We start from the raw sequence: 27,190 nt of genomic DNA, 5'->3' as shown, positions 1-27,190 counted from the left end.
TCCTGTTAGAAGATGAAGGAGAGGCAGCCAGAGCCGTGGACCAGTCCCAGGGAACAAGGCTGCAGAAACCCTTGGCCCTGACTCCCAGGCTGCAGGCTCCGGCTATCTGCCTTGCCACTACCCCAAGACCTCAACCACCAGTGCTCAGCCTGTGCCTCAGAGGTAGTTCCTGGGGTCACCTCTTGTTGAGATTAATACACAAAGAGTCAACCTTGAGGCCTGGCCAGCCAAAGCCTCCTCATGTCCCCATAAGCCCATCAGACCTGGCTAGAGCCAAGAAGGCCAAGAGTGGGATGGGATGGTGGGAAGGAAGACATGGCCTGAGGTCAGCAGCTCCAGACTGTGGGAACATCTTCCTTCCAGGGCACTGACCCTGAGGGTGCCCTCTTGTCCTCCCATACTGCTTGTCAACCAGATGGAGAACAGAGCCTGCTCTATCCTTGGAAGGGCTGTACTGGGTGCCTGGGAGCCTGAGGAACAGTCTCGGGGTCAGTGGCTGTCACTGACCCAGTGTGTGCAGTAGCCGAGCTGTTTTTCTCCCTTAGGGAAGGTTAGTAATACAGAACTCACTATCTGCTTGCGTTTGGTTTTACCTGCTAGGGCCCCCTGTGTGCTAGACACCCACGTAATCAGTGTTACAATCCTCAGGGCTTATAGGGAAGACCTAGGGTCTGAAGTTGGACTCAGCAAACTCCTCATGGATGTGGCCTACTCCTCCAGGCCCACTCCCCTCAGTCCTAATTCCCTGTTCTGCCTTTCCAAAACCGCTCAGCACCATGTAGCTGAAAAAGGGCCTCTCCAACTAGATGTGGTGAGGCACACCTTTAATCCCAATAGTTATGAAGCAGAACCAGAGAGACCTCTTATGAGTTTGAGGCTAGTAAGACTTTGTCTCAAGGGGGTATAGAAATAGGGGCCAAGGAGAAGGAAGGTGAAGAAGAGGAGAGGAGAAAAAAAAAAAGGGTCCCTACTGGGCTTGGGGATTTCTGGAAATCTGGAGATCTTTGGCTCTGACTGCTCTGCATTTTAGGTGTGTAGAAGTGAATGGGTGTAGACACCCTTATCTATGAACCATCAGACAAGGGCAACTCAGGGACCAGTCCCAACTTGTCCTGAGCCTCACACAGGCCGCTTGTCTATAAGTCTCACATGCCCAGCGCCTCCCTCCCTCCCTGGCTAAAATGGGCCAGGGTTCCTCCAGTCTTTACCAAGTGCATGCTAGGCATAGTTCCCTCAGACGAAGGTCCAGGAGAACCAGAGAAGGGCTGGAATTGCAGATGCTGGGGGCTGCTGCCAAGTTTAAGAGTGCAGGAGTTGCGCATGGGAAACTGAGGACCCAGTCATTCCCTGGGCAGCTCAGAGGACAAGCAGGACAAGCACCTGCTCTGGGTACTGAGCCGCGGCCTCCTCTTCCACTTGGTAGCTGGGTGAGCCGCCATCACAATGGAAGCCTTGATAGTCACAGCAGACTTGAGACCTTTGCATTTCCTCCTTCTGGGACCTCCCTGGGTCACGGGTGTGCAGGAAAGGGCCAAGAAACTCTGATGCCTGGCTGTGCATTCCCACGTTAGCACTCTCAGGTCCTGGCTGTGGAACAGAGCTCCTACCTAGGGCCTGCATACAGTCTGAGGGTAATAGCCAGTGGAGAGGCTGATACTTGCTTCTAGGTCACTGAGGTGTGGGTACATGGCGGGATCCTGCTTCATTAGGCAAAACTTTTAAAGAACCGCCCAAAACAGACCCAATCCAGCTACCTGGGCCCCGAGGGTTCACTCAATAGAGGGCAAGATTATGAGGGTCGGGCATGTCCTGCTCTCTTCTTCTTCACACGGTGCCTGGCATAGACAAATGGGGCTTCTGGCCCCTTACCCTTTCCTCTCCACAGGCCCCAGCAGACCTACAAGTCACTGCATGCTAGCTGTGATCCACCAAGACCTCAACTCTTTCCCCACTTGGTTGTCTCCCCCAACTATTACCTGCAGAACCAGCTGTTGCCAGGCCATTGGCAGAGGCTGCCCACTGCCCACCATGCCACCACTGCTCACACCAGGCTGCTGGGCACGCTCCAGCTGCAGGGCAACGTGACGCCGTTCTTGCTCTAGAGCTCGTGTCAGCCGCTCGAAGCGGGCCTCCTGCTCCTTCACAGAGGCCAGGATGCTGGCAGCCGAGTGCACGTTGCAGTCCTCCATGACCAGGGTGCCAGCCGCCTGCAGGCAAAGCAGAACAAGCTCAGGGTGGGGCAGACAGAGCATCAATCTGATGAGGCCATCCTGGGCCCCTGCCACCCTACTCACATCGCAGGGCGCCCTCCCAGGCCAGAGCATCCAGCTCTCTGGAGGCAAGCTGCATTGATTAAATTCTAAATTAAAAGCCATTAATCTGAAGCTGGCCGGAAGCGGCAACTCCCTCCCTGTGAGGCTGGGCCTCTGACCCAGGTTCTTCAGTTTCCTGCCAAGCCCAGCTGAGCCAGGGACTTTCTCAGAGCCCAGTGGGAAGGGTAAGGAGAGCAGATGTGATAAGTACTCTCTATCTTCCAGGCTTCCGGCTGCCCCTGATTCTGCCACCTGGTTCTAATCTCACGGGACCACCTGAGTCCTGTTTCACAGGGACCTACAGAAGTTGAGGGCCCATCAGCAGCCACATGGCCAGTACATCGGCTAAGTCAGAACAGCCAGCAGGCAGGGCATGATGGGGTATCCCACTACAAGCACAGGGCACCAAGGCTGGTGGTGCACTACCTTGGAACTCCTAGAAATATTGACTGTGGACTAGGAGTCCAGCCTCCACTCACAGCCACTCCATCCAGGGCAGGTTTTCTCTGCTTCTGATGGCTGAATAAAACCTGGGTGAGGTCCTGGCAGAGCTATGCCAAGTTTAGACTCTGCTTGCTTAAACCTGGCCCGTGTATGAGGGGCCTGCTCCAGAGTGAGTTCCCAAGCCTCTGAGGCCCAGCCTTTAGAGGCTCAAGTTTGCCCACACATCAGCTGAGTACTATTCCTTGAGCCACAGGGCTCCAGGGCTCCAGGGCTCCAGGGCCCGGGGGAATTAGAGGGAGGGAGGGGGCCTGGTGTTTGTGGTGATAAACCAGCATTTTTCCTTGCCACTCATTCTCTGGCTGACAAGTGTGTTTGTTTTTCATGGACAAGAAAAAAAAAATAGGCCAAGTATGCAGAGCCCAGATCCAGGTTCTTGGCAGCAGGAGGGGTCCAACCATTGTCATTCTCAGTGTGTGGCCTGAAGCCTGGTGCTGCTTGGGACCTCCTCCCAAGCTGGTTCCACACCAGCTGGCTGAAACAGACTGCTGGAACACTCACTCCTGCACCAATACAGTGTCTGAGCTTATAGGAGGAAGGCCCCCTGCTTGGCAATGTCATGCATGTACTGGGTGATACCCACAGAAGGCCAGTTCTGCGGCAGCCCACCAGTAACACTTGTACCTCAGAGGTAAAAAGTACAGTCCCCTCAGCAAGATAGCTGGGGAATATGAGGCCCTGTGGAGGCAAGGAGGGAGTGTTGGCCTCCACAGCTGTTCATTTCCTTTGCACCTGTCACACAGATAAAACGGCCAATGTGACCCCGCAGAAGCACTGGTGTGGGCAGAGGAACTGTCCTCAGTCAACCATAGCCTGTAAAATTAGCCAAACTTCTGCTGGGAAAGGTAGTAGCCACTACCAGGGAAAGAGATAGGAACTGAGTTACAAATTGGACTCTGAACACCACAGCAACACAGAAACAAAGGGCATATAGTCACAGCAGAGTTCTCAGCCCACACCACACAGCAGCCTAGGTGTTGACAGGAAGCTTGGTGAGCCTATGGGTTGAGCCTTGAAGAGGGCCCCACCCTCGAGCAGAAGCTTAGCCCAAGGAGGGCTGGGATGGGTAAGGGGGCCTGACCACTTGAACTACCTGAAGCATCTGCCCACCTAAGATCAACTTTAGAACCACAAGGCAGGGTGACAGACAGCTGTGGATCTTGTGGACAAGAGTCAGCTTCCTTCCCTCTTGTGTAAAGATGGAGAATCCTGCCTTACCCCTGACTGCATTCCTGTGCCCTCCAACCCCCATCTGGCATAACTAAGCCTGGGCTGTAGCCTAGAGATAGTTTCCTAGACCCAAGGCACCATAAGCATGCCACAGCTTGAGAGCCAAAAAGATTCACTCTGAAAGGTATCCACTGGCTCTAGATGGGGCTGACTCAGGGCCCAGAACTCTGAGGCTAAGATGACAAAGTGGCCAAACCTCACACTAGCCTCTCCATTGCCCGTTTCAGCTAACTCAGAGCAAAATGATCAAGTTTCCCAGGAACATCCCCAAACACTAGCTAGATTGTGGGGAGGTCGAGTCTTGGCAACTCCCATAAGAGAGTGGAGAGATGGGTACTGAGTCCCCACCATCTTCCCAGCCTGTCTGCTCTTGGATGGGGTACTGACCCCAAAGACTATGGTTACACATCCAGGCTGGCCAAAGGAGGCCCACACATGAGACATGGGTGACACAGGCCCAGAACCCCAAAGAACAGGGGTTCTTTTGCTTGTTTTTGGATTTTTGATAGTCTCACTTTATACCTCTAGCTAGCCTGGTAGACCAAGCTGACCTCAAACTCCCAGAGATCTTCCTGCTTCTGCCTTCTGAGTGCTGAGATTAAAGGTGTGTGCCAAAATGCCCAGCTCAGAGAAGCTTTTTAAAGACAGAATCTCAAAATGCTATTTTTAAATTTAAAAAACAACTATAAAACTGGGCATAGTCACACACACTTTTAATCCTAGCACTTGGGAGGCAGAGGCGGGCAGATCTTTAGGAGTTCAAGGCCAGCATGGCCTACATACCGAGTGAGTTCTAGAACAACCAGAACTACACAAAGTGAGACCATGACTTGAAAGAAAAAAATAAAAAGCAGAACTAGAAATAGTACATATATGATGTACTAAAAGCAAAATGCATGGTTTTTTAAACGATTGGCTATAGAGACTTCAAACATGCTTCTCCCAGCTAGGGCTTGGGACATAGAGCTATAGATCTAGGGTAGGGGTGGGCGCCAAATATGTATCTGCTGGGTCCCAGGTATTACCTCATGGACAGTCGGGGGAGTGTGATACTTCGGACTTCGGCTGGTGGCCTTTCCTAATGGCCTCTGTCCACCTAGGAAGACCTAGCACCACTGCTCCAAACAGCAACCAGCTGTTTCCTGTTAAATGTGCAAAACACAATAAACAGAATAATGAAGGGGACCCTCAGTGTGACCAAGTACCAGAACTAGACCAGAGAAAGCCAGGAACCTGGGAGAGAGGGTTGGAAAAGCCAGGACTGAGATTAAACTTGAAAAACTCAACTATGAAAGAACAGTGATTTCAGGGCATGATGGTGCACGCGTGCAACCTCGGTACTTAAGAGGCAGAGGCAGGAGTAGTATCACAAGTCTGAGGCCAGCCTGGTCCACACAGTTCAAAGACAGTCAGCACTGCACAGGGAAACCCTGTCTCAAAACAAATAGACAAACACGGAAGGTAGCTCAGTGGGTGAAGTGCTGGCTGCACATAACAGATGACCTAAATTCTGGTCCCAAGAATCCATGTGAAAACCAGCCATGTTGCCCGGAGTGTCTGTAATCCCAGCATGCCCCTACCTGGAGGTTGGAGGCAGAGCCAGGAGCATCTATGGAGGCTACAAGGCTGGCTCTCCCGGTATATACAGGAGAACTCTTGTTTCCAACAAGATGGAATTAAGGACTGACATCCAAAATTGTCCTCTGACCTCCACATGTGAACGGCGGCACATGGGTGCCTGCACTTACACAACACACACACACACACACACACACACACACACACAGAGAGAGAGATTTAAAAATGAAGGAAAAGAAAAAAATAAGAGTGACAGCCTAGTCACAGAGTCATGGACACAGCAGCAGTAGTGACCAGCATCAGGTTTAGAGTCCCTATACCTGTGCTCTCATAACCCACACAGGCAGGGGGAGGCACAGAGCAGGAAACCTTGGGCAGAAGTAAGCCGATCCAGGCAGCTGAGCACAAACAGGGCACAAGCGGGAGACAAGGCAGACAGAAGGATGGCTGGGGGCCAGACAGCTGAGAGAAAAATGAATGAAAATGAAGAGCTGGATGGAACATGGTTCCAGCATTAACAGGCAGACCTGTTAGTTCAAGACTAAGTCGGTCTAAGTACAAAGTTCAAGGCCGGCCAGAACCACACAGTGAGATACGGTCTCAAAGAGACAGATGAAAAGATGGGAGTATAAATGATGGGCATAAGAACACAAGTCTCACAACCACAGAAAGACATGCCTGGTGGTGTGTCCCCTGCAGCAAATGGAACCCCAACTCACTCTATCGTGAGAGCAACAGGCACTGCCAGAAGGGACGGGGGTGGAGGCTGATTCTTTCCCCTGAAACTTAAAGCAGCATTTGCTGTCTTGTTGCTGACCCAGACATTCCTCTTGTGAAGGAGCACAGCCAAAGGCCTGGCCCGGAAAAGCAAATTACAGGGCTGAGGTCAACTAGGGTCGAGGAATTAAAGGAATTTCTTAAGGGTCAGTAAGGGGCAGGAGGGGGCCTGGCTCCAGGCCTAAGACCCTGCTAGCCACCTATCAGAGCCCAGAAAGACACTGGGAACAGTTGAACCTCCTCTCAATCCACACTCTACACTCTGCCCATCCCAGGCAGGAAAAGGACACGGCACCACCAGCAAGTAGCCTGGCAGGAACTGAATGCAGGCCCAGGAGTGCCAAAGCCTATCCCCTCTGCCGGGGAGGACATCCTGGAGCAGCCCTGGTCTCCCTTCTGGCAGCACAGGAAACATGTTCCCTATATATGGATGACCAAACCTTGGGAGAACTCCATCTTTATCTTGAAACCCTCACTGAGGTCAGGTGGAACCCAGAACTTTGGGAATGGCTCAAAAACAAAACAAAACAAAAAACAGGCACTGTGCCCAGACTGGGGACAAATCAGAGGAGGTCTGGAGCAGGAGGTTCACAAAGCATGTCTGTACTAAGGCCGGGACCACAAAGTCTCTGGCAGGGGTGCAGGGTAGGGGCTGCTGGGCTAGGAAACGATTGTTCTCAGCCTCTCCGTAGAAGCATAAAGATGCACCAGCAGAGTTTTGTGAGAATGAAACATTCCTGTACATTAAAACAACAACAAAAATACTATACAGTGTGGTCCTTAAAAAAAAAAAAAAAAAAAAGTGACACGCCGAGCAACACACGCAGCAAGCATTTCAGGTGTAATGACAGCAATGGCTTCACAGCTATACAATGCCTTCAGCACAATAGAGGCGGGGTAGGGTTTGGGGCCTGCCAGCACTCCCCTCTCCTCTCTCCTCTCCACTTTGTGCCTTAATAATTTCCAAAAGACAGTGGAAGGAAGTCGCATGGAGTGGCATATGCCTATTATCCCAGCTACCCAAGAAACTGAGGTAGGGAATCTTTTAAGCCTAGGACAGTGGTTCTCAGCCCTCCTAGTGTTGCAAACCGTTAATATTCTTCCTTATATTGTAGTGACCCCAGCCACAAAGGTATTTCTGCTGCTACTTCCTAACTGTAATTTTGCTACTGTTATGAATTATAGTGTAAGTATCTGATATACAGATATACAGATATACAGAGTATCTGCTATGGGACCCCTGGGAAAGCATCACTCAACCCCCAAAGAGGTCACAGGTTGAGAACTGCTGGCTTAGGAGCTCAACACCAGGTTTGGCAACACAGTGAGACACCCATTTCAAAAAGATGAGGGGGTGGGGGAAGGGCGGGGGAAGAGAAGGATAGACATGCAGAACTTCAAAAGAAAACTGTCCTTTCGGAATTAAAGTACTATGAAACATTCAACAGTAATGTAATGTCAATATTCATTAAGATACTCTTTTATATTTTTTGTTTTTTCAAGATAGGATTTCTCTTTATTTCTGGCTGCCCTGGAACTCTCTCTACTGACCAGGCTGGCCTGCTGAGATCTCCACCTGCTGAGTGCTGGGATTAAAGGTGTGCACCACCACACTCATAAGGTGTTTTTATACAAATAGGTTTAAAAAAAAAATACACAACAAAATAAACAGGGGGCTGGAGAGATGGCTCAGTGGTTAAGAGCGCTGTCTGCTCTTCCAGGGGCCCCAGGTTCAATTCCCAGCACCCACATGGCAGCTCACAACTAATCTCTCCTGCCAATTCCAAGGGATCTGACACCTTCACACTAATGCACATAAAATAAAATTAAATAAGTAATTTTAAAAACAGCTGAAAGTGGATAAAATGGCATACACAGGTGAATGGCTGGAGACCTCAAGAAAGAAGCATGGGAATGACGGGGTATACATGTAGCCACAAAAAACTAGAAGGACCTGAGTCCTGGGGTCACAGTTGTAGCTGGGGTGTCCTGGTACTAGGGCTCCAGGTTCCAGTTTTGCACATCTAAGAAGCAGAGTTACGGGTACAAACAATTCTAAGAAAGGGGGAGAGACAGCCATCTTTTCAACCAGGCACTGGAGACTCCAAGTCTGCTGGGGGAGGGGGAGGGGAAGGGAGAGGGGGAGGGGAAGGGAGAGACGAGGGCGAGGGATGTGTCTGCTGCCTAGGGAAGCAGCTGGTTTTCAGGCAGCCTGGAATCAGATACAGCCTGGAAATTAGATTTCCCACAAAAGAGTTAGACCATTCTGGCAAAGACTTGGGGTGGGGGTGGGGAGACACATTCTTCAGGGACTTCTGTCTCCTAGAGCGTACCCATGGTGCCCCAACAGCGCTGTCTCAGGGAATGGATCTCATCTGTAGGGGAATGCTTAGTGGGTTCTTGCCTCACAGTTATGGGGCACCTTGGGTCAAGGGCAGCCAAGGTCAAGGAAAACTGGTCAGCCCCAGAGCAGAGAGCCAGAGAGATCCAGGGAGACCGGGGTAACATCATGGCTGACCTGAGAGCCTTGGGCTCTGATCAAGGACAGGAAGCTGCTGTGGCCAAGGAGCCAGGTGACTCAAGGTTTCTGGGGCCTGAAGTCTGATGACTGGGTGACTCTGAGGACGGCCAGTCAGTGGGAAGATCATATTCCTTCTGTAGGAGGCCTATCCTCTTCTGTAGGAGGCCTGGGCCACAGGAAGCTACTGCTAGATCCTGGGCTCAAGATTTCCCTGGGGGCAGACACCTGTCAACCATTTGGTTCCCTTTAAGCCTCTGTGTTCCATGAGACTCATCTCTCCATAAGGACCTAGGGGAAGATAAGCTGTCCCTAACTCAGGGCAGTCCCTGCTGCCCCATCTGTGTCTGATGTAGACATTAGCTGCAGCCAACAGTCAAGTGTCTCTTAAGGCAACAAGGACCTGTTCCCCAGAACTACAGGAGCTGGCTGGTGATGACCATGAGGGCCAAAGGCTAAGAAAAGGGAGCTCCCCCAACCTGTGTCCTCTCACAGATGTCTAATGCACCCTTATGGGAATGGAGCCATTCCCCATTTGGTTGGAGGCTCTACTAGGCTACAATGGGCCTACCATGGGAGGCAGAAGTCCCTCCAGGACATTTCCTATCTCCACTCAAAGATGCCCAGTACACTCCGCCCTTACAAAGCCCACACAGGTCACTCAGACAGCGGAGGTGGCCAGCCTATGGCTTCTACTCCTCCTCTGACTGCAGCATGCCAATGGCTTCAAATCCTGAGACAGAAAGCATGGTGCTGAGGTCCCAGGCACAGAGCCAAACTTGACTGCTGCATTGTAGGGTGGGCACAAGGATCAAAGTACCTTAAAGCGGGGACTGTGGTTCCTGGCAGGTTTGGGAGACCCATTCTTATTCCTACCAATACTTATGGCCCCATAGGGGTCCTGTCAAGGACAGTGCCCTGCAGGATAAGGGCCTCAGCTGGGCACCTCAGCTGGCAGGTGCAGCAGTCACTGTGCTGGCTGCCAGCCCCGCATACTGTGCTGTTGGCCTGAAATGTCCTCCCCCACCTCAGATGGTGGGACCCCTTCTGCCAGGCCCCTGCATTACCATGGCAACACTCAGGCTTCTCTAGAGGGACAGAGCGTCTTTGTAGTGACACAAAGCCCCTTTGAGGTGCGCCCCCCTGCTGTAGTCACAGAGCCTCTGAGGGACAAAGGTGGCCCCCAATCCAGCCTCCCAGGATACAAAGCTGATGAGATGGGAAAGCCTAGTGGTTAGGTACTAGGATCAGCCTACCCACAGAACAACCCCTGGTCAGGGGAAGCTAGTTAAGGGTTATCAGAGAGACCGCAGCACAAGCAGCAGCTGTCATCAGAGCTTAAGAGTCTTACTCTATCTCCTTGTAACAAAAGGAGACACTTTGCTAGGTGGTAGAAACTTTTGCAACATGGGACTCTTGTGGGACAGGAAACACCTGAACTGGCCCATTCGGACAGTACTAGGCTAAAGGCCCCATGGGAACTGGGATACTGGAAGTCCTGGGCAGACAGGCGGGTAGGGGAGATTCAGCTTCCGGGCTGGAAGGAGAGTTCAGAACCAAGTCTGGTATGGGGCCTGGCGATGTCATCTGGTCTTGCTCCAGATCTCTTTCGTTTCTCTGGCACCAGTTGCCCCTGCCATAAAGAATCTCAATGTCCCTGCTTGCTCTAGGAAAAAAAAAAAAATGGGGCCAGGAACAGCTTTGCTATGCCCACAACCCAAGGTGAGGCCTAGTCAGGAGGGTCTCTCACTGTGGACTGGCTCGTTCTAAGGTTAGGGAGATGGAACCCTGAGGACGGTGTAGGTCCCACACATGGTGACAGTACCCTGTGTATACCTTCCATAGTGCAATAGCTGTACATCTACTCCAACATCACAGTCTAGGAAGTCATCACATGATCACCCTACAGCAGGCCTCAACCCAGAGGTGGCCCAGAAATAGACCCCCTCCCAGCTATCCCAGCCTGAGGGTCATGCCCACCCTGACCACTGCTGATCAGGCACTTGGCAATGCCCTGGCATGCTGGGCGCTCTGCCCAGAGGCCCTCACCAAGTGACCTCAGTCTGACCCACAATAGCTTTGCTAACTAAGCCCCTAGTGGGGTAATGAATCCTAGTGGAAGTATGAGGTAGCATGGGCTTGAGGTCAGGGGGAGGGGATAGCCATCCTTTTGTGGTAAGTGTACCCAAGCCCTAGGGAGACCAGCCTAGAGACCATTCCCAACTCAGCAGGGCCTCTGAATCAGCAAGCACAACAAGTGGCTCTGACACAGGCCCATATTGCCCTCCCCAGCCCGCTTCCCCACTGGCATTCAAGCTATCTGCTGACGCTGTGGACATGAGGATGCTAAGCAAGGACCTGCAAATCCCCTCAGTCAGCTCACACACAACGTGCAGGGGCTCCTCCACCCGGGAAGAGAGAGGTTCCACAGAACTGTCCACAACTTCTGAAAGAAAGCAGCTTAGAAAAATGTTGGTGACATTTCCCACTCATGTCTCCATCAAAGAATCAATACTGAGGACTCAGGCAGGGAAACTGTCCTCCCTGTCATGCCCTGGCCTGCCCTAACCTGTGTGTAGTGCATAAGTGATTGTCCAATCGGTGCAATCGAGAAACATGAGGGTGAGTGCAGAAGGCGACCTATGGCTGGGCTGTCGGGATGTCATGGCTATGGTAGTACTGTGGCCACCTGGTTCTAGAGGGATGGAAGGTGGGAGTAGGCAAGAGGATGCAGAGATCCTGGCCAGCTCAAGGAGCTCAGGCTTCCCCTCCTGGAGGCAGGTAGGAGTCTGGTCAGGTTGGGGATGCTGAAGGCCCCTTGTATCCAAGAAATTCTAGGTGAGGCATTCATGATGGGAGCAGAGGAATCAGCAGCTTTAGCCCTTGGAGCCAAGACATAGGAGTTGGTGCAAACACCAGCACCACTCTTCAGAGTCCTCCCTGAGCTCTAGGACAAGAAACTGGCAGTGCTCTCCCCACTGTCAGCCACCATGGCTATAGGTAGGGCAAAGCCAGGCCACAGAATTCAGGGGTGAACCCTCGGAGGATGCAGGGTCGCCATTCCTTGGTAATGGCGGCCTGTCTGCACAGAGGTGACCCTTAAGGGAAAGACTGTCTCTGGCATAACCCTCCTGTAAACAATTCAGAGAAGAATCAAGTGGTACTGGGGTCCTGACCTGTCTCAGCAGCACTCAAGTTTTATGAAGGGAAAACGAGTTCATGCTGGCTAAGAGAATGAACTCTCTAGCCTAGTGGAGACTTGACATCCTAAGCTGTCTAAACCATAAAAGAATTAATCCAGTCCAAACAGTCAATTACTTGGCCTAGGGACCAGCCCTAGAAAGGTGGGTTCACCTTTAGTTACACTAAGAAGATAGGCGGAGTAATTATTCCTTTAATGAGATACTGTACTCTTCCTTCTTAGAATCCCTGCCTCCCAGTGAACTATCCTGAGGTTCCGTGGGAACCTTCTACCTTTCTGAACTCCGACTTAAAAACACTCTTTCTTTTTTCTTCTACTTTTGTCTCTTTTAGATACTGGCCTGATCCTGAGTTTTGCTTTGTTTTGTTCTCCTTGTACTTTGGGTTTCCTTACTCTTTCTCTAAAGGTCCCCTCTCCGCTATGTGTCTGCTTGTCTGCGATGCGCAGGCCTCTGTGCCTTCTAAACTAACACAGCATAGCTTTTCTCCTTCTCTCCCCATCTCCCCTCCTACAGGTGACAGCTGAGGATTACAGCTTTCCTGCCCTGGGTTTCCTCCTTACCCCACCAACCCCCACCCCAGACAGAGTTTCTCTGTGTAATAGTCCTGGCTGTCCTGGACTCTCCCACCTCAGACCAGGCAGACCTCAAACTCACAGAGATCCAATTGCCTCTGCCTTCTGAGTGCTAGGATTAAAAGTATGCATCAACATGTCCTGCTTTTTTTTTTTTAACTCTAATAAAAATGTTCTCTTTGAATAAACCTTGGCTTTGTTTGAGTTTTAAACTTTTCCTGCCTTTTAATTCTTTAATCTGCAGTGAAAACAAACCCATTCCGCATCCAGCCATGAATCAAGCCACCAGCTCTAAAGCAGAGAAGAAGGTTCTAGGTACCACAGGTCTTTGCCCTCTCTGGTTTGTCCTCGCTGTAGGCCACCATGTGGCTTCTGGCCAGCTCTCTGGGCTCAGAGGGGAAACAACTACTACGTGAGATAACTACCTTTCCTCTCAGACTTAGGCTGCTTGGTCAGCACCCAATCTGTTGTCCTTGATGCGATCTGGGAGTCAGCTCAACCAGGAGAACCACCAACTGCCAGCAAGAGAGAATGTTTTGCCTTCACATGTGTAAACAGAACAATGGGGATGGACAAGGGGCTACTCCACCCTCACCCAGTGCAGACTGGGCCCTTCAATTGCGGTCTGCCTTCCCAAGCCAAAAGCCTCAGAACCCCCTGTGAAGTGAACTTGCTTCTTCCAAACGCTGTCACCAAGAGCAGGAAGCACTGATGATTTGGAGATCCTTTTGTGGAGGGGGTGATGTTTTTCAAGACAGGATCCTCCTACATTCCCACCTCCATAAACATTCTCCTCCCAAAAGGGCCCCTAAATCGTCAGCCTTTCCTGCTCTTGTTGATACCCTTGAGGACAGCGTTTGAGACAGGATCCTTCGATGCGACAGGATCCTTCGATGCATCCCTGGCTCAATATGTAGCCAAGGTTGACTGTGAACTTCTGTACCTCCTGACAATGCTGGGGATCACAGACATGCAGTGCCATGCAGTCCTGATGACTGTACCCTGGGGACTGTGTATGCAGGTACTCTGCCACTGAACTACCACCCCCACCCCGGCTAGGTTCGGGGATCTTCTGCTGTGAGAAGCCTGGGAAGCTGCCTCCAGCTAAGTCACATGAGCGTATTTACCAGCACAGCAGTGAAGAACTGTAGCTATGACACCCCTTAAGCCCCCAGAAAGGGTAAAGATGGAGCTCAAGAAATTGGGAACAGGCCACAAAGAAGAGGAACCATCACAAATGACTTTTTAAAAAACCGCAGCAAAATCAGTCGGTTGCAGAGAGGAATAGGAGCCGCAGAAAATCATGCCTGGTGGGGTGGAAAGCAAACTCAAGCTGCAAACAGGCTGAAAATGACAAAGATGACCAAAGGGTCAGGCAAGCAAAATGGCAGAGAGAAGCTCCCACAGCAGAAGAAAGAATTTCAACCATAGAGACACAGGAACTACTGGGAACAAGCCTCAAATGGGCTTGCCAGGGCTAGGGTGGGAAACTGGGCTGGAGTGAGCTTCCTGTCCAGAAAGAGGTTGTCTTCAGCTATAGAGGAAAGATGTTGATTTGAATTTATGATTCTGGTCTAAGGTCGAGAAGCTGTGTCCAAGTATGGCCTCATTGGGGGTATTGCAAGGCGTCTGCATGCAAGGGATTGCATGCTAGAAAAACAGCGCACAGAAAACAGACAACTGGGCTGTACAACAGACCCACTGTTAGATAACCATCAGCACATTAAACAAATAGGTTTATCTGTTCAGGAGGGCAGAGCCCTAATCACTTCCTCAAGCCTCCTTCTGGCCCCAGGTCTTATTATGTTATAAAGTGAAATTAAATTCCAGCCTGAGGTCTGGAGGAAACAAGCCATATTCAAACCACAGCAGAGGCTGCGGCAATCATGGGCACGCCTCCTAGCATTTCAGAAGTTTTGTCAACAGCCCTATTTCTCCTGGTCTCCTAAATGGGCTGTGTCCACTGCATGGCTTAGGAAACAGTCTCCCTGAACCCAACCTACAGGGCTTGGTGGTTCTGGATCACTTTTTCTGCCAGACCGTGCCAAGCCCTGCGGGAGACACTGCTCATCAACAAATCTTAACTGCCTGGCGGCTGCCTCTTAAATCTTAAAAGCTTTTATGGTGAGGAAGAGCTAATGGACTCTAAAAAGCACACTACTATTCCCTTCTTATCTGGAGAGCGTTTTTTTGTTTGTTTGTTTGTTTGTTTGTTTTGTTTTGTTTGTTAAGAGTCAGAGTTTTGCTATATTGCACAAGCTGGTCTTGAACACCTGATCTCAAGTGATTTTCCTGCTTTGGTTCCTGAATAACTGGGACTACAGGTGTGGACCATATGCCTTGGGTCTTCAGAATTATGAAATCAGCTCTGAAATGCTTCAGAAGCAGCAGGTGTAGCTTTCTCATTTTCAGCCTTGTGACTCCTCCATTCCCTGTCACACTCTTCCTCAGAGCAAACACATATCATCCAGAGCCCTGGACTCTAAGTACCAAAGTAAGGCCAGCCTGGTCTATAGAGTGAATCCAGGATAGCCCAGTACATGGAGAAACGCTGTCTTGAAAAACAAAAGCAAAAAAGAAACCATATATATAAGTTCAGAAAAAATTAGCAAAGCAAAGTTCACTGGACACCACAGACTACGGCATCAATTTATCCTGAAAATTGAAAACTGGTAGAACTTTTAAAAAAAGCATTTGTCTTGCCTTTCCAGTAAAAATTATATTCCAGGAAACTTAATTTTTTTTTCTTTTCTTTAAACACTTGTTTCTCTGTGTAGCCCTGGCTATCCTGGACTCACTTTGTAGACCAGGCTGGCCTCAAACTCACAGAGATCCACCTGCCTCTGCCTCCCTGAGTGCTGAGATTATGAGCATGTGCCACCTCACCCGTTATTTTAAAACCTGTTATTTTAAACACGTTTATTGGTATCAAGGATACTTTCCTACACATATATTGTATGTTTTGGTCATATTTACCCTGCTTTAACCTTTCATTTTCTTCCTGATTCCCCTCACTTTTCTCGGTCAGTCTCCCTCCTACTTCTTTTTTGTCTGACCATCCTTGAGGAAGGATGGTGGCCTCCTAAGGTCGGCCCACTCTCTGAGAGGGTGATGGCAGGGCCAATCTTGTGCAATCTTGTATAGATAATTACAGCTGATTGGGCTTTAAGAACTAACAGCCCTGCCCTGCTCAGGAATGAGCATTCTTCACCATTCCCCTTCTTTCCTCCAATTGTTTTTTTGTAAACGGTTTCTCTGTTTCCTTGTACTTGCTTTGTAGACCAGGCTGGTCTCAAACTCAGATAGCTACCTGCTTCTCCCTCCCAAGTTCAGGGATTAAAGACATGAGCCACAACATCTAGTGCCAGTTATTACATTTTTTTCCATTTCTTCTCCTATGATATTCCCTAAGCCTTGAAGGATGCCCCACTTATGGCTGAGCACTTATGACCAGCTATCACTGTCTACTGCAAAAATAAGGTTCACTGACCAAAGTTGATTGTAATGGAAGTTTTGGTTTCTTTAGAGACTCAGTTATGTTATGTTATATATTTTTTGTTTTAATCCCAAGTGTGGGATTTTAGTTTGGGCTTTAGTTTGTCCACAGCTGATAATTGCATACTGCAGAACATGGTCTTTATCACCTGGTAACGGCCTGCCTCATGCAGCACAGAGAGGGGCATGGTCTAGGACTCTGAGGGATATAAATACAAGAGCCCAGAGAGAGAAGGAATGGCAGTTTGGAGAGACTAGGGACATACGGTGTGGTGGTGTGGTGGCTTGGAGGAGACAGGTGGAGGAGACTGCTTGCTGCGCTTGCTGTTGATGGAAGGAGATTGGTATGGCACCAAAAGAACCCATCCACCCTAAACAGCCAGGAGAAGTAAAGGGGTCTGTGCCCCCTCTCCCCATTAACCTTCTCCCTCTTACCTGGGGTTAAAGGTTTGATGGAAGGGAGGCAGAGGCTTAAATACCCCAAATAAATTAGAGTTTAAAAATGAGTGTTACAAAGCCTGGCTTGGTGGCGTACACCTGTAATTCCAGCACTCAGGGAGGCAAAGGCAGGTGGATCTCTGTGAGCTATAGACCAACCTGGTCTACAAAGCGTGTCTAGGACAGCCAAGGCTACAGGGCGAAACTCTGTCTCAAAAAAACAAACAAAAAAATACAAGCACTACAGTTGATAGCAACACTAATCTATGGGCATAAATATAGTCATTTAGAAGGAATTTGATGGACAAATTATGTCCACCTACCAAAGCAACATCTGTATCTTGCTTGCACTCTAGGGTCTATGACCTCCCAAAAGCCATGGGCCTTTGACATTTATAGTACCAGGTATGAATCCCCTTGTGAACAGACCTCTATTCAAATCAGAAAATGATTAGCTACCCTCATAATAGACTGCCACTATGGTTCCAGGGGGATATCTTGTCAGGACAGTCTGGACACTACTGCATGCAGGGTCCACAGCTCTTCTCATGAGGGGTCTATAAAAGAACAGAACTGAATTAAAATAGTACATGGGGTTTATAAGAATGGCTTACAAGCTGTGGTCAAGGTAATACAACAATGACTGTCTCTCAAAAGGCCAAGAATCCAGTAGTTGTTTAGTCCATAAGACTAGAAGTCTTAGATGTTTCAGTCTAGTGCTGGAGTCCTGGGAATTCCTAGAGGGCTACTGGTCTTCAGTCTGTGTTGGAATCCGGAAGAAGTATGCTCTAATACCAGCAACAGGACAGGTAAACTTGCCAGCAAGAGTAAAGGCAAGCAGGCAAAAAAAGCAAAAGCTTTCTTCCTCCATGTCCTTTATATAGGCTTCTACCAGAAGGTGCGATCCAGATTTAGGATGGGTCTTCCACCTCAAACGATCCTATCAGGCTGCTTGGGTTTCAATTGATTCCAGATGTGGTCAAGCTGACAACCAAGATTAGCCATCACAACAGCTAAGACTGCTGATGACGATTCTTCCCCAAATAACCTGCACAGAGGCTTAAAGGGAAATACGCTCCTATCTTAGTTCAAACCTCCCACCCTCCCTTCTGCGTCCTCAAGTCGAAGTGCGTGCTGTTTTCAGCAACAGTGTCTACCGTCTAGCTGTGGCAACCGCCTCAGGGACTGCCTTGGCCAACAAGGAGGTAATAAGGTAACTCAATTCCGGCTCTAAGATTTTTCCTTAACAGCCTATGGCTTCTGAGAGTAACATTATTCATCCACGCAAGGTACCTCCATTCAAATCTTTTATTTTTCCATTAGCTTGCCAGCAATCAGATCTCCTTACGGCTGTTTCACTTAGTTTCCGATGACTCTCCCCCACCTCTGTAACAAACTTACTTGCTTAAACCTTTCTGTCCCCAAGAGTGCCTCTTCCATTTTCCTATCACATCTCCTATCACTCCCCACTGTCTTCTTCCCTGTGTCATGGGCCCATTTCTAGTTTCCTGGGCTCTATGAACACTACTGTTTACACATTATGTCTATTCACAAGAGTTTTCTTCTTCCATGTCAGCAGAAGATGTGACCCACATTAAAAGTGGATTTTCCTACTTCAAATGACTCAAAAAAACAAAACAAACAAAAAGCCCACCTTCCCAGGTGTACCCAGCCACTTGGGTTTTAGTTAATTCCAGATGTAGCCAAGTTGACCACTAAGACAGCCATCACAGTTTTGTTCACTTTTTGGGAGTTCTTTGTATGCTCTGGATTGTAATTCTCTGTCCCATGTACAGCTGGAAAACATCCCACATGCATAGCTGCCTCCTTTGCTGTACAGAGTTACTTCAACTTCACAGCGTCCCCATCTCTTGACAGTTGGCCTCACATGGGAACAATTTAGCAAGGCCGGCCAATGCCCACACCTTCAGTGCTTCCCTGTTCTAAAGTTTTTGTTGTATAAGTCTTTCTTTCTTTCTTTCTTTCTTTCTTTCTTTCTTTCTTTCTTTCTTTCTTTCTTTTTTTGTTTTGTTTTGAGACAAGGCTTCTCTGTGTAGCCTTGGTTGTCTTGTAGTTACTTTGTAGAACACGCTGGCCTCGAACTCACAAAGATCCACCTGCCTCAGCCTCCCAGAGTGCTGGGATTACAGGCCTGTGCCACCACACCTAGCTAAGACTTTCAATTCTTGGTTGGGTTTTTCCTAAGTATTTTTGGTTTTTGAGACTATTGTGAATGGGGCTGTTTCCCTGATTTCCTCCTTCTCAGTATGATTCCAGGGTTCAAGGCTGCCTTTGAACTCAAAGATCTGCCTGTCCCTCCCTCCCAGGTGCTGGGATTCAAGGTGTGTTCCACCACTACCTGGCTTTAACGTGTTATTTTAAACTTAAAAATTCTTTGTTATTTTATGTGTATGGGCGTTTTGCCTGAATCCGTCTGTGTACCATGTGATATGCCTGGTGCCTGCAGAGGCCAGAAAATAGACACTGGCTCTGCTGGAACTGAAGTTACTGAAGAGCAGCCAAGCGGGTGCTGACAGCAGAAGTCGGGCCCATGGAAGAGCAGTGGATGGATGATGACCATCTCTCCAGCCCTCTCTTCCTATTTTTATGGAATAATTTGACAAGGACTGGTGTTGATTCTTTAAAAGTCTGATGGAATTCTGCACTGAATCTGTCCAGGCCTGGGCTTTTTAAGTTGTGAGAATTTTTACGACTGTTTCAATCTTGTTGTATTATAGAAAGAACTGTTTGTCTCATCTTGCTTTGGCATTGATAGATTATATGTTTCCAGAAATTCATGTTTTTTTTTTTACGTTTCTTTTTATTAGTGAAATACGTACATTCTAAAGCACATCCATACGATTTTCTGAATTTCACCAGTATCTGTTGTAGTTTAACCCCCCCCTTCTAATTTTATTGAAATGGATTGTTTCTCTCCTTCTTCTGGTTAGTTAAGCGCTTATCAACTTTGCTTATCTTCTTAAAGAACCAGTTCTGCACACTTTGTGTTTTGTCTCTATTCTTTCGCTTATGTTTCTAAGGCCCTGGGTGTCGCCTCTCTCTCTTGGTGTATTGGCTATTTCTCTGCTGCCTGGATAAAACAACATGATGAAGGCAACATAAGAAAGTTTATTTTGGCTATGGTTCCAGAGGGATAAGAGTCCATCATGGCGGGATACGAGCATGGCAACAGCTGGCAGGCATGGTGGCAGGATCAGGGAGCCAAGACATCACATCTTTAACTTCACAAAGCAGAGCGTGAACTGCAAGTAGGGTAAAACTATATAATCTATAGTTTATATAGATTTCATATTATATTTAGTTTATATATATATAATCTATATTATAAACTATAATCTTAGAGCCTGAACCGCCCAAATGCCTACAACAACTGAAAATAATGTATTCAAATACCTGGGACTATGGGGGAACAGTTCTCATTCAAACCACTACATAAGGTGAGGTATGTTTCTTAGAGACAGCAAGGGCATGGCTCTTGTTTTCAATCTAATCTGAAAATATAACTTTTGACTGGAAAACTGAGATCACTGATGTTTAGAGCTATTATGAAAGGTTTGCATTAAATCCTGTCATTCTGTAGTGTTTAATGTTTTCCTAATCCACTATAGCTTAAGTTCTGTTCTGGCAGCATTTTTCCCTGTAGCCTCCTGCGTGTCTGTCATTCTCTTCAGTCCTAATTCTGTCCAGCATCTTCTAGAGACCTGACTTTAGCCTGATTAAAAAAAAAAAAAAAAAAATCTTGTAGTGTTTTTCTTTGTCATTCTATTCTAGAAGACAGTTCTGCTGGGTACAGTAGTGTCAGGTGGCAGATAGCGTCTCTCAAAACCTGAAATGGATCACCAGAGCCTTTCTGGGTTAAAGTCCCTACTGAGAAATCAGCTGTTATTCTGACAGGCTGCCTTTATACTGGCTTTGTGTTTCAAGCTTTTAATACATTTTCTTTGTTGTATATATTTGCTGTGTTAACTATATGGGGAATTTCCTTCCTGGTCTTTGTCTATTTGATATTCCATACATCTTTTACCTGTACGAACCTCTCTTTCCCTAGATTTGGAAAACTGCTTTCATTGTATTGAACATATTTCCTATGCCTTTGTATGGAATCCATCTCCACATAATTTGTAGATTTGTTCTTTTCATGGTATCCCAAAGATCTCAAATGTTCTAGTTGCATGTTTTTGTTACTTTATTTTGACCTTCACTGAATGCTCCAATTCCTTTACCTCATCATGATCCGCTATTCTGAGCCTGTGGTGGTGGTGGCACATGCCTGTAATTCTAGCACTCGGGGAGGCAGAGGCAGGAGGATTGCTGTGAGTCTGAGGCCACCAGCCTAGTCTACTAAGCGAGTCCAGGACAGCCAAGGCTACACAGCAAAATCCTGTCAAAAAAAAAAAAAAAAAGATCTGATCTTCTGTGCTTTCATTTAACTGAGTTTTTCAATTCAATTACCTCAGTTTGGTTTTCTTTCAACTGTCTGTGTTTTCTTGGAATTCATTCAGGTTTATTCGTGCCCTTTTTCATTCTTTTCTTTTTCTTTTGAGTCAGGATTTCACTGTATAGCCCTGGTTTTCCTGGAACTCACAGAGAATCACCTGCCTCTGCCTCCTGAATGCTTGGGTTAGAGGCGTGTGCCACCACCACCCAGCTCTCTTTCATTTCTTTGAATATAATTTTGTTGGCTGGCTGGTTGGCTTGAGACAGAGTGTCACAACAGCCATGTAACTCTGGTTGTTCTTGAACCTGCTATGTAGACCAGGATGGTCTCATCTGCCTGTCTCTGATTCCCAAGTGCTGGGACTAAAAATGTGCACAACCATGCCCAGCTCTGTGCACATATTTATAATCATTGATTATAATCAATAATCAAGACTTAATGACTTCATTTAAGTCATTCTCATTGGGGCTATTACTGTGGGATTGGTCATTTTTGAGGAGACACTCTGTCTTGGCTTTTCATGTCAACTGTGAGATGTGTTAGGAACCTGCACATAAAGAGATATATTGACAGCTGATTTTTGTTGTTATTATTCAGGTCACCTTTGCAATATTCCAGATAGATAAGATAAAGCACTGCAGGGCAAGAACAGAACGACAGAGCAACGCTGAGCTGGTAAAACGGCCACAGGTATAAGTTCAGAGGGAATAGATGCAGAGGGAGAGAGCAGAAGTCTCAGGACATGAAAACTAACTTGCCTGATTTTGGGGTTCAACCTGACATTTCTTGCATCACTTCTCCTGTTTCTGGAAGCCTCTTCACCAGTGGGAGTTCCTCCATGATGGGATCTTTCCTGTCTCCCTTTTGCTAAGGATTCAGAATTTTTTTTCTCTCTAGAAGGGGATGGAATGTACTATAGCACATCAGAGGTCAGAGGATAACTTGTAAGACTGAACCATATTCATATTCCTTGTGATAATATGTCACACAATGGCTATAAATGGGATGAATTATTTCTAGAATTTTCCATTTAATATTTCTGAATCAAGGCCAACCACGGGTTGCAAAGACAGGGGATAAGAGGGAAATACTGTAACCAGGAAGGAGCCAATCATGATCAAAGACCTGGTAAAAAAAAAAAAAACAAAAAACAACTCCAGGCTTCAGTGGTTAATTCTACCTAACATTTAGACACTCAGAAACTAACACTTACCTTCTTCCAATTTTTCCCGAAAAATAAAAAGAAGAGCATACAGACAACTCATTATTCCACAATGTGGTGCTGTCCTGAGAGCAAACTCAGACAAAAATACTAGGTGAGAAGAAAACTTTGGGTCCACATAACCAGTGAATCCTGGAGCAAAAGCTCTCAATTTAGCAACACATAAGAAGGATTATAACCTCTTAACCAGGCAGCATCTATTCCTGGAGGTCAGGGATGGTTCAACATACAAAGTCAACCTTTCATGCTAAAATAACAATAGTCAATATACAACATTAATACATTAAGGGAATAAAACCATGTAAATTAATACAGAAAAATTAATGAAACAGCATCCTTTGGTGATAACACAGAATTTAAACTAGGCAGAGTAGTAAACTTTTGAACATGAAGAAAGCTATATATATGGAAGACACACAGTAAACATACTCAAGGGGGAAAAAGAGAGAAAGCTTTTCCCAAAAAGTCAAATGCTACATGCTTGTAATCCCAGTATGAGGAAAGCTGAGGCAGGGAGATTGCTGCAAGTCTGAGACTAGCCTGAGCTACTCAGAGAGAGGACAGTAGACGCTACTTAGCAAAACAAAGCGAAAAGAATTCCTATTCTCATCAGTCCATTCAACACAGTAGTAGAGGTCCTACACAAAGCAATTAGCCAAGAAATGGAAGTGAGGCCTGGCATGGTGGAACATACCTTAACTTCCAACAGAGGAAGGCATATCTATGTGAGTTTGAGGTCAGCTTGGTCTAAAGTGTGAGTTCCAGCACAGTAGCCTGGCATACAGATGAAGTTCCAGAACAGTCAGGGCTACACAAGAGAAACCCTGTCAAAAAAAAAAAAAAAAAAGCAAAAACAAAACAAAAAACCCACAATACCCTGTTCTGGTCTCTACAGGCACCTGGGACACACATGGTAAACAAATACACATGCAAAACAAAACAGCCATAAAATAAAAATAAATCAATCTTTAAAAACAATTAAAGTAAAAATCTTTTAAAAACAAAACAAAACAAAAAACCCCAAGAAACAAGAGAAAATCTGTTTGCCAAAAGACAGGCCCAAATCATATATCTGATATTTGGATAATACATAATATAAAAATAACTAAAACTCATAAATAAAAACTTCAAAACAATCTAATTTTAAAAAATTAGCCAAAGAGTTGAATATGAAAATTTGTAAATACATCTTCAGAGAAGACACACAGATAATCAACACACACATGAAAAAATATTAAACATTTGCAATCATTCGGGACATACTAGTGAAAAATACAATATAAGCTATCAGTTTACACCCCTAGGGACGTCTACTCCCAAAAGGACACAGGAAAATAAAAATTTTTTAATTAAAAAAAAAAAAGTGTTGGGAAGATGTGGACAAATTAGAACCCTGTGCACTGTTAATGCTGCAGCCACTCGGTACAGTTTCTAATAAAAAAAAAAAAAGTTGCACAAATAATCGTATGTTCCAGCAATTCTAAAACTCTGGGGCTCTGTGGTGGTTTGAATGGCACCCAGAGGCCCCCATGTCTGAATGCGTGGCCCACGGCTGGTGGGATTGTTTGGGGAGGCTATGAGGGGGTGTGGCCTTGTTGGGGGAAGTTCATCACTGGGTGTGGGCTTCGGCATGTGGATGGAGATGTGATTTCTCAGCTTCCTGCTCCTGCTACCATGCCTCCTGGCCATCACGGACTCTCCCCCTAGACCCCTAAGGCGAAACATGCTCTTCCACCTGGAAGTACCTAGTCACGGTGACAGGAAAGTGACCAGCTTACACAGATCTGAGAGCAGCTTTAAGACACATCTGGACACTTGTTCACATTTACAGTTTTACTTGTAACTGCCAAGAGAAGGAAGCAATCCAAATATAAAGTGGTGGAGGAATAAATGTATTATAGTATATACATTTAGTATTATTTAATATATTATTTAATATATTTAATATTATTTAATATAGTATTATTTGGCCTTTTAAAGAAGAAAGCCAGCATGGTGGCACAGGCCTTCAGTGTCAGTACATAGGAGGTTTGGGCAAATACGCCATGTATCTGAAAAAACCTGTCTACAAAATAAAGCAAAAGGAAGGAAACCCTAATACACAAGATTTTGTTCCCATTTCTGAGAAGGATTATTAGGGGTTAGTCTGGTACTACGTATTCTAATGGAAATTATTTTGCCCCCCCCCCCCCAGGTCTCCTTGCTGTCTTTTAAGAGCAGATACTCACACACCCAAAATGACACTGTGTAACCTTGCCTCTAAAATTATCCCTGATTGTCTAAAAAAAAAAATTGCCTATATACCTGGGCAGGGCAGAAGTGAGGATGGCAGAGCTCAGGTTTGTAGGCTTCGAGGGACAGAAGGACCACAGGAAGAAGAGAGACAGGTAAGAGAGAGAAGAGGCAGAGCTGCCATTTGCATGAACAAATACATGGCCTGCTCTGAGGATGGGTGATGGAGGAAAGCAGCCCATATGAGAAACACATGCAAGTATTTCTTGGGAAGCGGCCCAGCTAGAAATTATTAGAGCAGTTGGCATGGGCTGTGGGGCAGGGAGGTAAAGATAGCTTATGAAGTAGTTTCTGTCCAGCCCCAGTGTAAAAGCATATTAAAAATCTAACCTTGAGCCAGGCATGGTGGCACTCGCCTTTGATCCCAGCACTCAAGGAAGCAGAGGCAGGTGGATCTCTCTGAGTTCGAGGCCAGCCTGGTCTATAAAGCATGTCTAGGACAGCCACTGCTATACAGAGAAAACCTGTCTCGGAAAAAAAAAAGCCCTCCTCCAATCTAACAGGTGTCTGTGTCTTTTATTGATATGAGAGTGGGTTAAGTAATTAACCACTGAAATAATTATGATAACCATTAATAGACAATATTTTCTACAACAAAGGGGCTTACTCTGTAGCCCAGGCTAGCCTGGAACTTGCAGCAACCTCTTGCCTCTGCCTCCTAAATGCTGGGATTGCAAGTATGAACCATCATGCCTGACCATGGGCATTTTTTAAAAGGTTTATTTTAACATGTGTATTGTTTGTGGTATGTGCACATTTGAGTGCGGGTGTTTTCGGAGTCCAGGAGAGGCATCAGGAGCTGGGGGTATATGTGGCTGTTAGCCACCTGACATGGGTGCTGGGAACTGAAATCGGGTCCTCTGCAACTCATAATGTCAGTCTGTGAGCAGCCTCTACAGCTACTACAGATGAGTCCTGAAGATGTCACAAGAACTTAACGTTACAGAGACAAACACTAAGTACTCCACTTGGACGAAGCACCGAGAGTATTCAAGAGCCTAGAAAGGACAGCGCTCAGGGTCAGGAGGGAGGAAGTGGAACGCCACTGCTCAGAGCTTCCGCCTGGAGATGACTGCAGAGCAAGGTAAATAAACTTGCCACTGCTGACGTGTATCCTTGAAGGTTAAGTGTATTTTACCACGTAATGTTAGAAACCACAGAGCTGGGCTTGGGAGATGGTGCCAGGAAGAGTGCATGCCATGCAAGCCGAGGCCCTGAACAGAATCCTCAGAGTTACAAACACTCTCTTAAGCAGATCAAAAATAAAAATCTGAAATATAGTGTTGGCTACTTAGAAAGAGTGGGGAGGGCTGGAGAGATGGCTCCGAGGTTAAGAGCACTGGCTGCTCCTCCAGAGGACCCAGGTTCGATTATCAGCAGCCACATGGTTCACAGCCATCTGTAACTCCATTCCCAAGGGATCCAATCTTCTGGCCTCCTTGGACACTGAATACAAACGGTACACAGACTGGCTGGTTTTGTGTCAACTCGACACAAGCTAGAGTCACTTCACGGAGGAAGGAGCCTCAGCTGAGGAAATGCCTCCGTGAGATCCAGCTGTAAGACATTTTCTCAATTAGTGATCAATAGGGGAGGGCCCAGCCCATTGTGGGTGGTGCCATCCCTGGGCTGGTGGTCCTGGGTTCTATCAGAAAGCAGGTTAAGCAAGCCATGTGAAGCAAGCCAGTAGGTAGCAATCCCCCATGGCCTCTGCCTCCACTCCTGCCTCCAGGTTCCAGCCCTGCTTGGGTTCCCGTCCTGATTTCCTCCAGTGACAGACTATGATCTGGAAGTGTAAGCCGAATAAACTCTTTCCTCCCCAATTTGCTTTTTTGGTTGTGGTGTTTTTATTGCAGCAATAGAAACCCTAACTAAGACACAATACACACAAAAATAAAATAAATCTGCCACGCGGTGGTGGTGCACGTTTTTAATTCCAGCACTCGGGAGGCAGAGACAGGTGGATCTCTGTGAGTTCAAGGTCAGACTGGTCTACAAAGTGAGTTAAGGACAGCCAGGGCTACAGAGAAAAACCCTGTCTCAAAAGAAAAACTATAGATAGACAGACAGATAGATAGATAACAAACAAACAGTGAGAGGGAAAAGGTCCACATCATTCATTAAAAACAGATTAAGCTAGAGGCTGGGTAGCCCAGACACCCACCACCCACCGAACACAAATGTGAAAGAAAGAAAAAAAAGCCAGTGAAATGATTCCTAATGATATTCTGCTATACTCATAGACTGGCATTTAGCCCAATTGTCATCAGAGAGGCTTCACCCAGCAACTGACGGAAACAGATGCAGAAACCCACAGCCAAACATTAGGTGGAGCTTGGGGAATCCCGAGGGAAAGGGGGAGGAAGGACTGTAGGAGCCAGAGAGGTCAAGGACACCACAAGCAAACCTCCTGGGGCCACAGGGGCTCACAGAGACTGATCTACCTAGCAGGGGGCATGCACGGGCCTGACCTAGGCCCTCCGCACATATGTTACAGTTGTGTAGCCTGGTGTTCCTGTGAGACTTCCAACAATGGGAGCAGAAGCTGCCTCTGACTCTGTTGCCTGCCTTTGGGACCCTTTCCCCTAACTGG

General features: G+C 47.2%; 1 protein-coding gene across 3 annotated transcripts in view; it reads right to left on the bottom strand.

The window, feature by feature from the left end:
* Arvcf (ARVCF delta catenin family member) overlaps nt 1–27,190 on the bottom strand; it is a 54,373-nt gene that overhangs the window by 16,392 nt on the left and 10,791 nt on the right. For all 3 annotated transcript variants that reach the window (XM_021645186.2, XM_021645184.2, XM_021645185.2), the window contains exon 3: nt 1,977–2,207. In XM_021645186.2, the coding sequence (XP_021500861.1) occupies nt 1,977–2,189 (213 nt within the window). In that variant the 5' untranslated portion in view covers nt 2,190–2,207. The remainder of the gene's footprint in view (nt 1–1,976; nt 2,208–27,190) is intronic.

The sequence above is a fragment of the Meriones unguiculatus genome, chromosome 17 (assembly GCF_030254825.1).
Source record: "Meriones unguiculatus strain TT.TT164.6M chromosome 17, Bangor_MerUng_6.1, whole genome shotgun sequence".
Lineage (NCBI taxonomy): Eukaryota > Metazoa > Chordata > Mammalia > Rodentia > Muridae > Meriones > Meriones unguiculatus.
The sequence above is the reverse complement of the archived record's forward strand: the minus strand, read 5'-3'. Positions and strand labels throughout refer to the sequence as shown.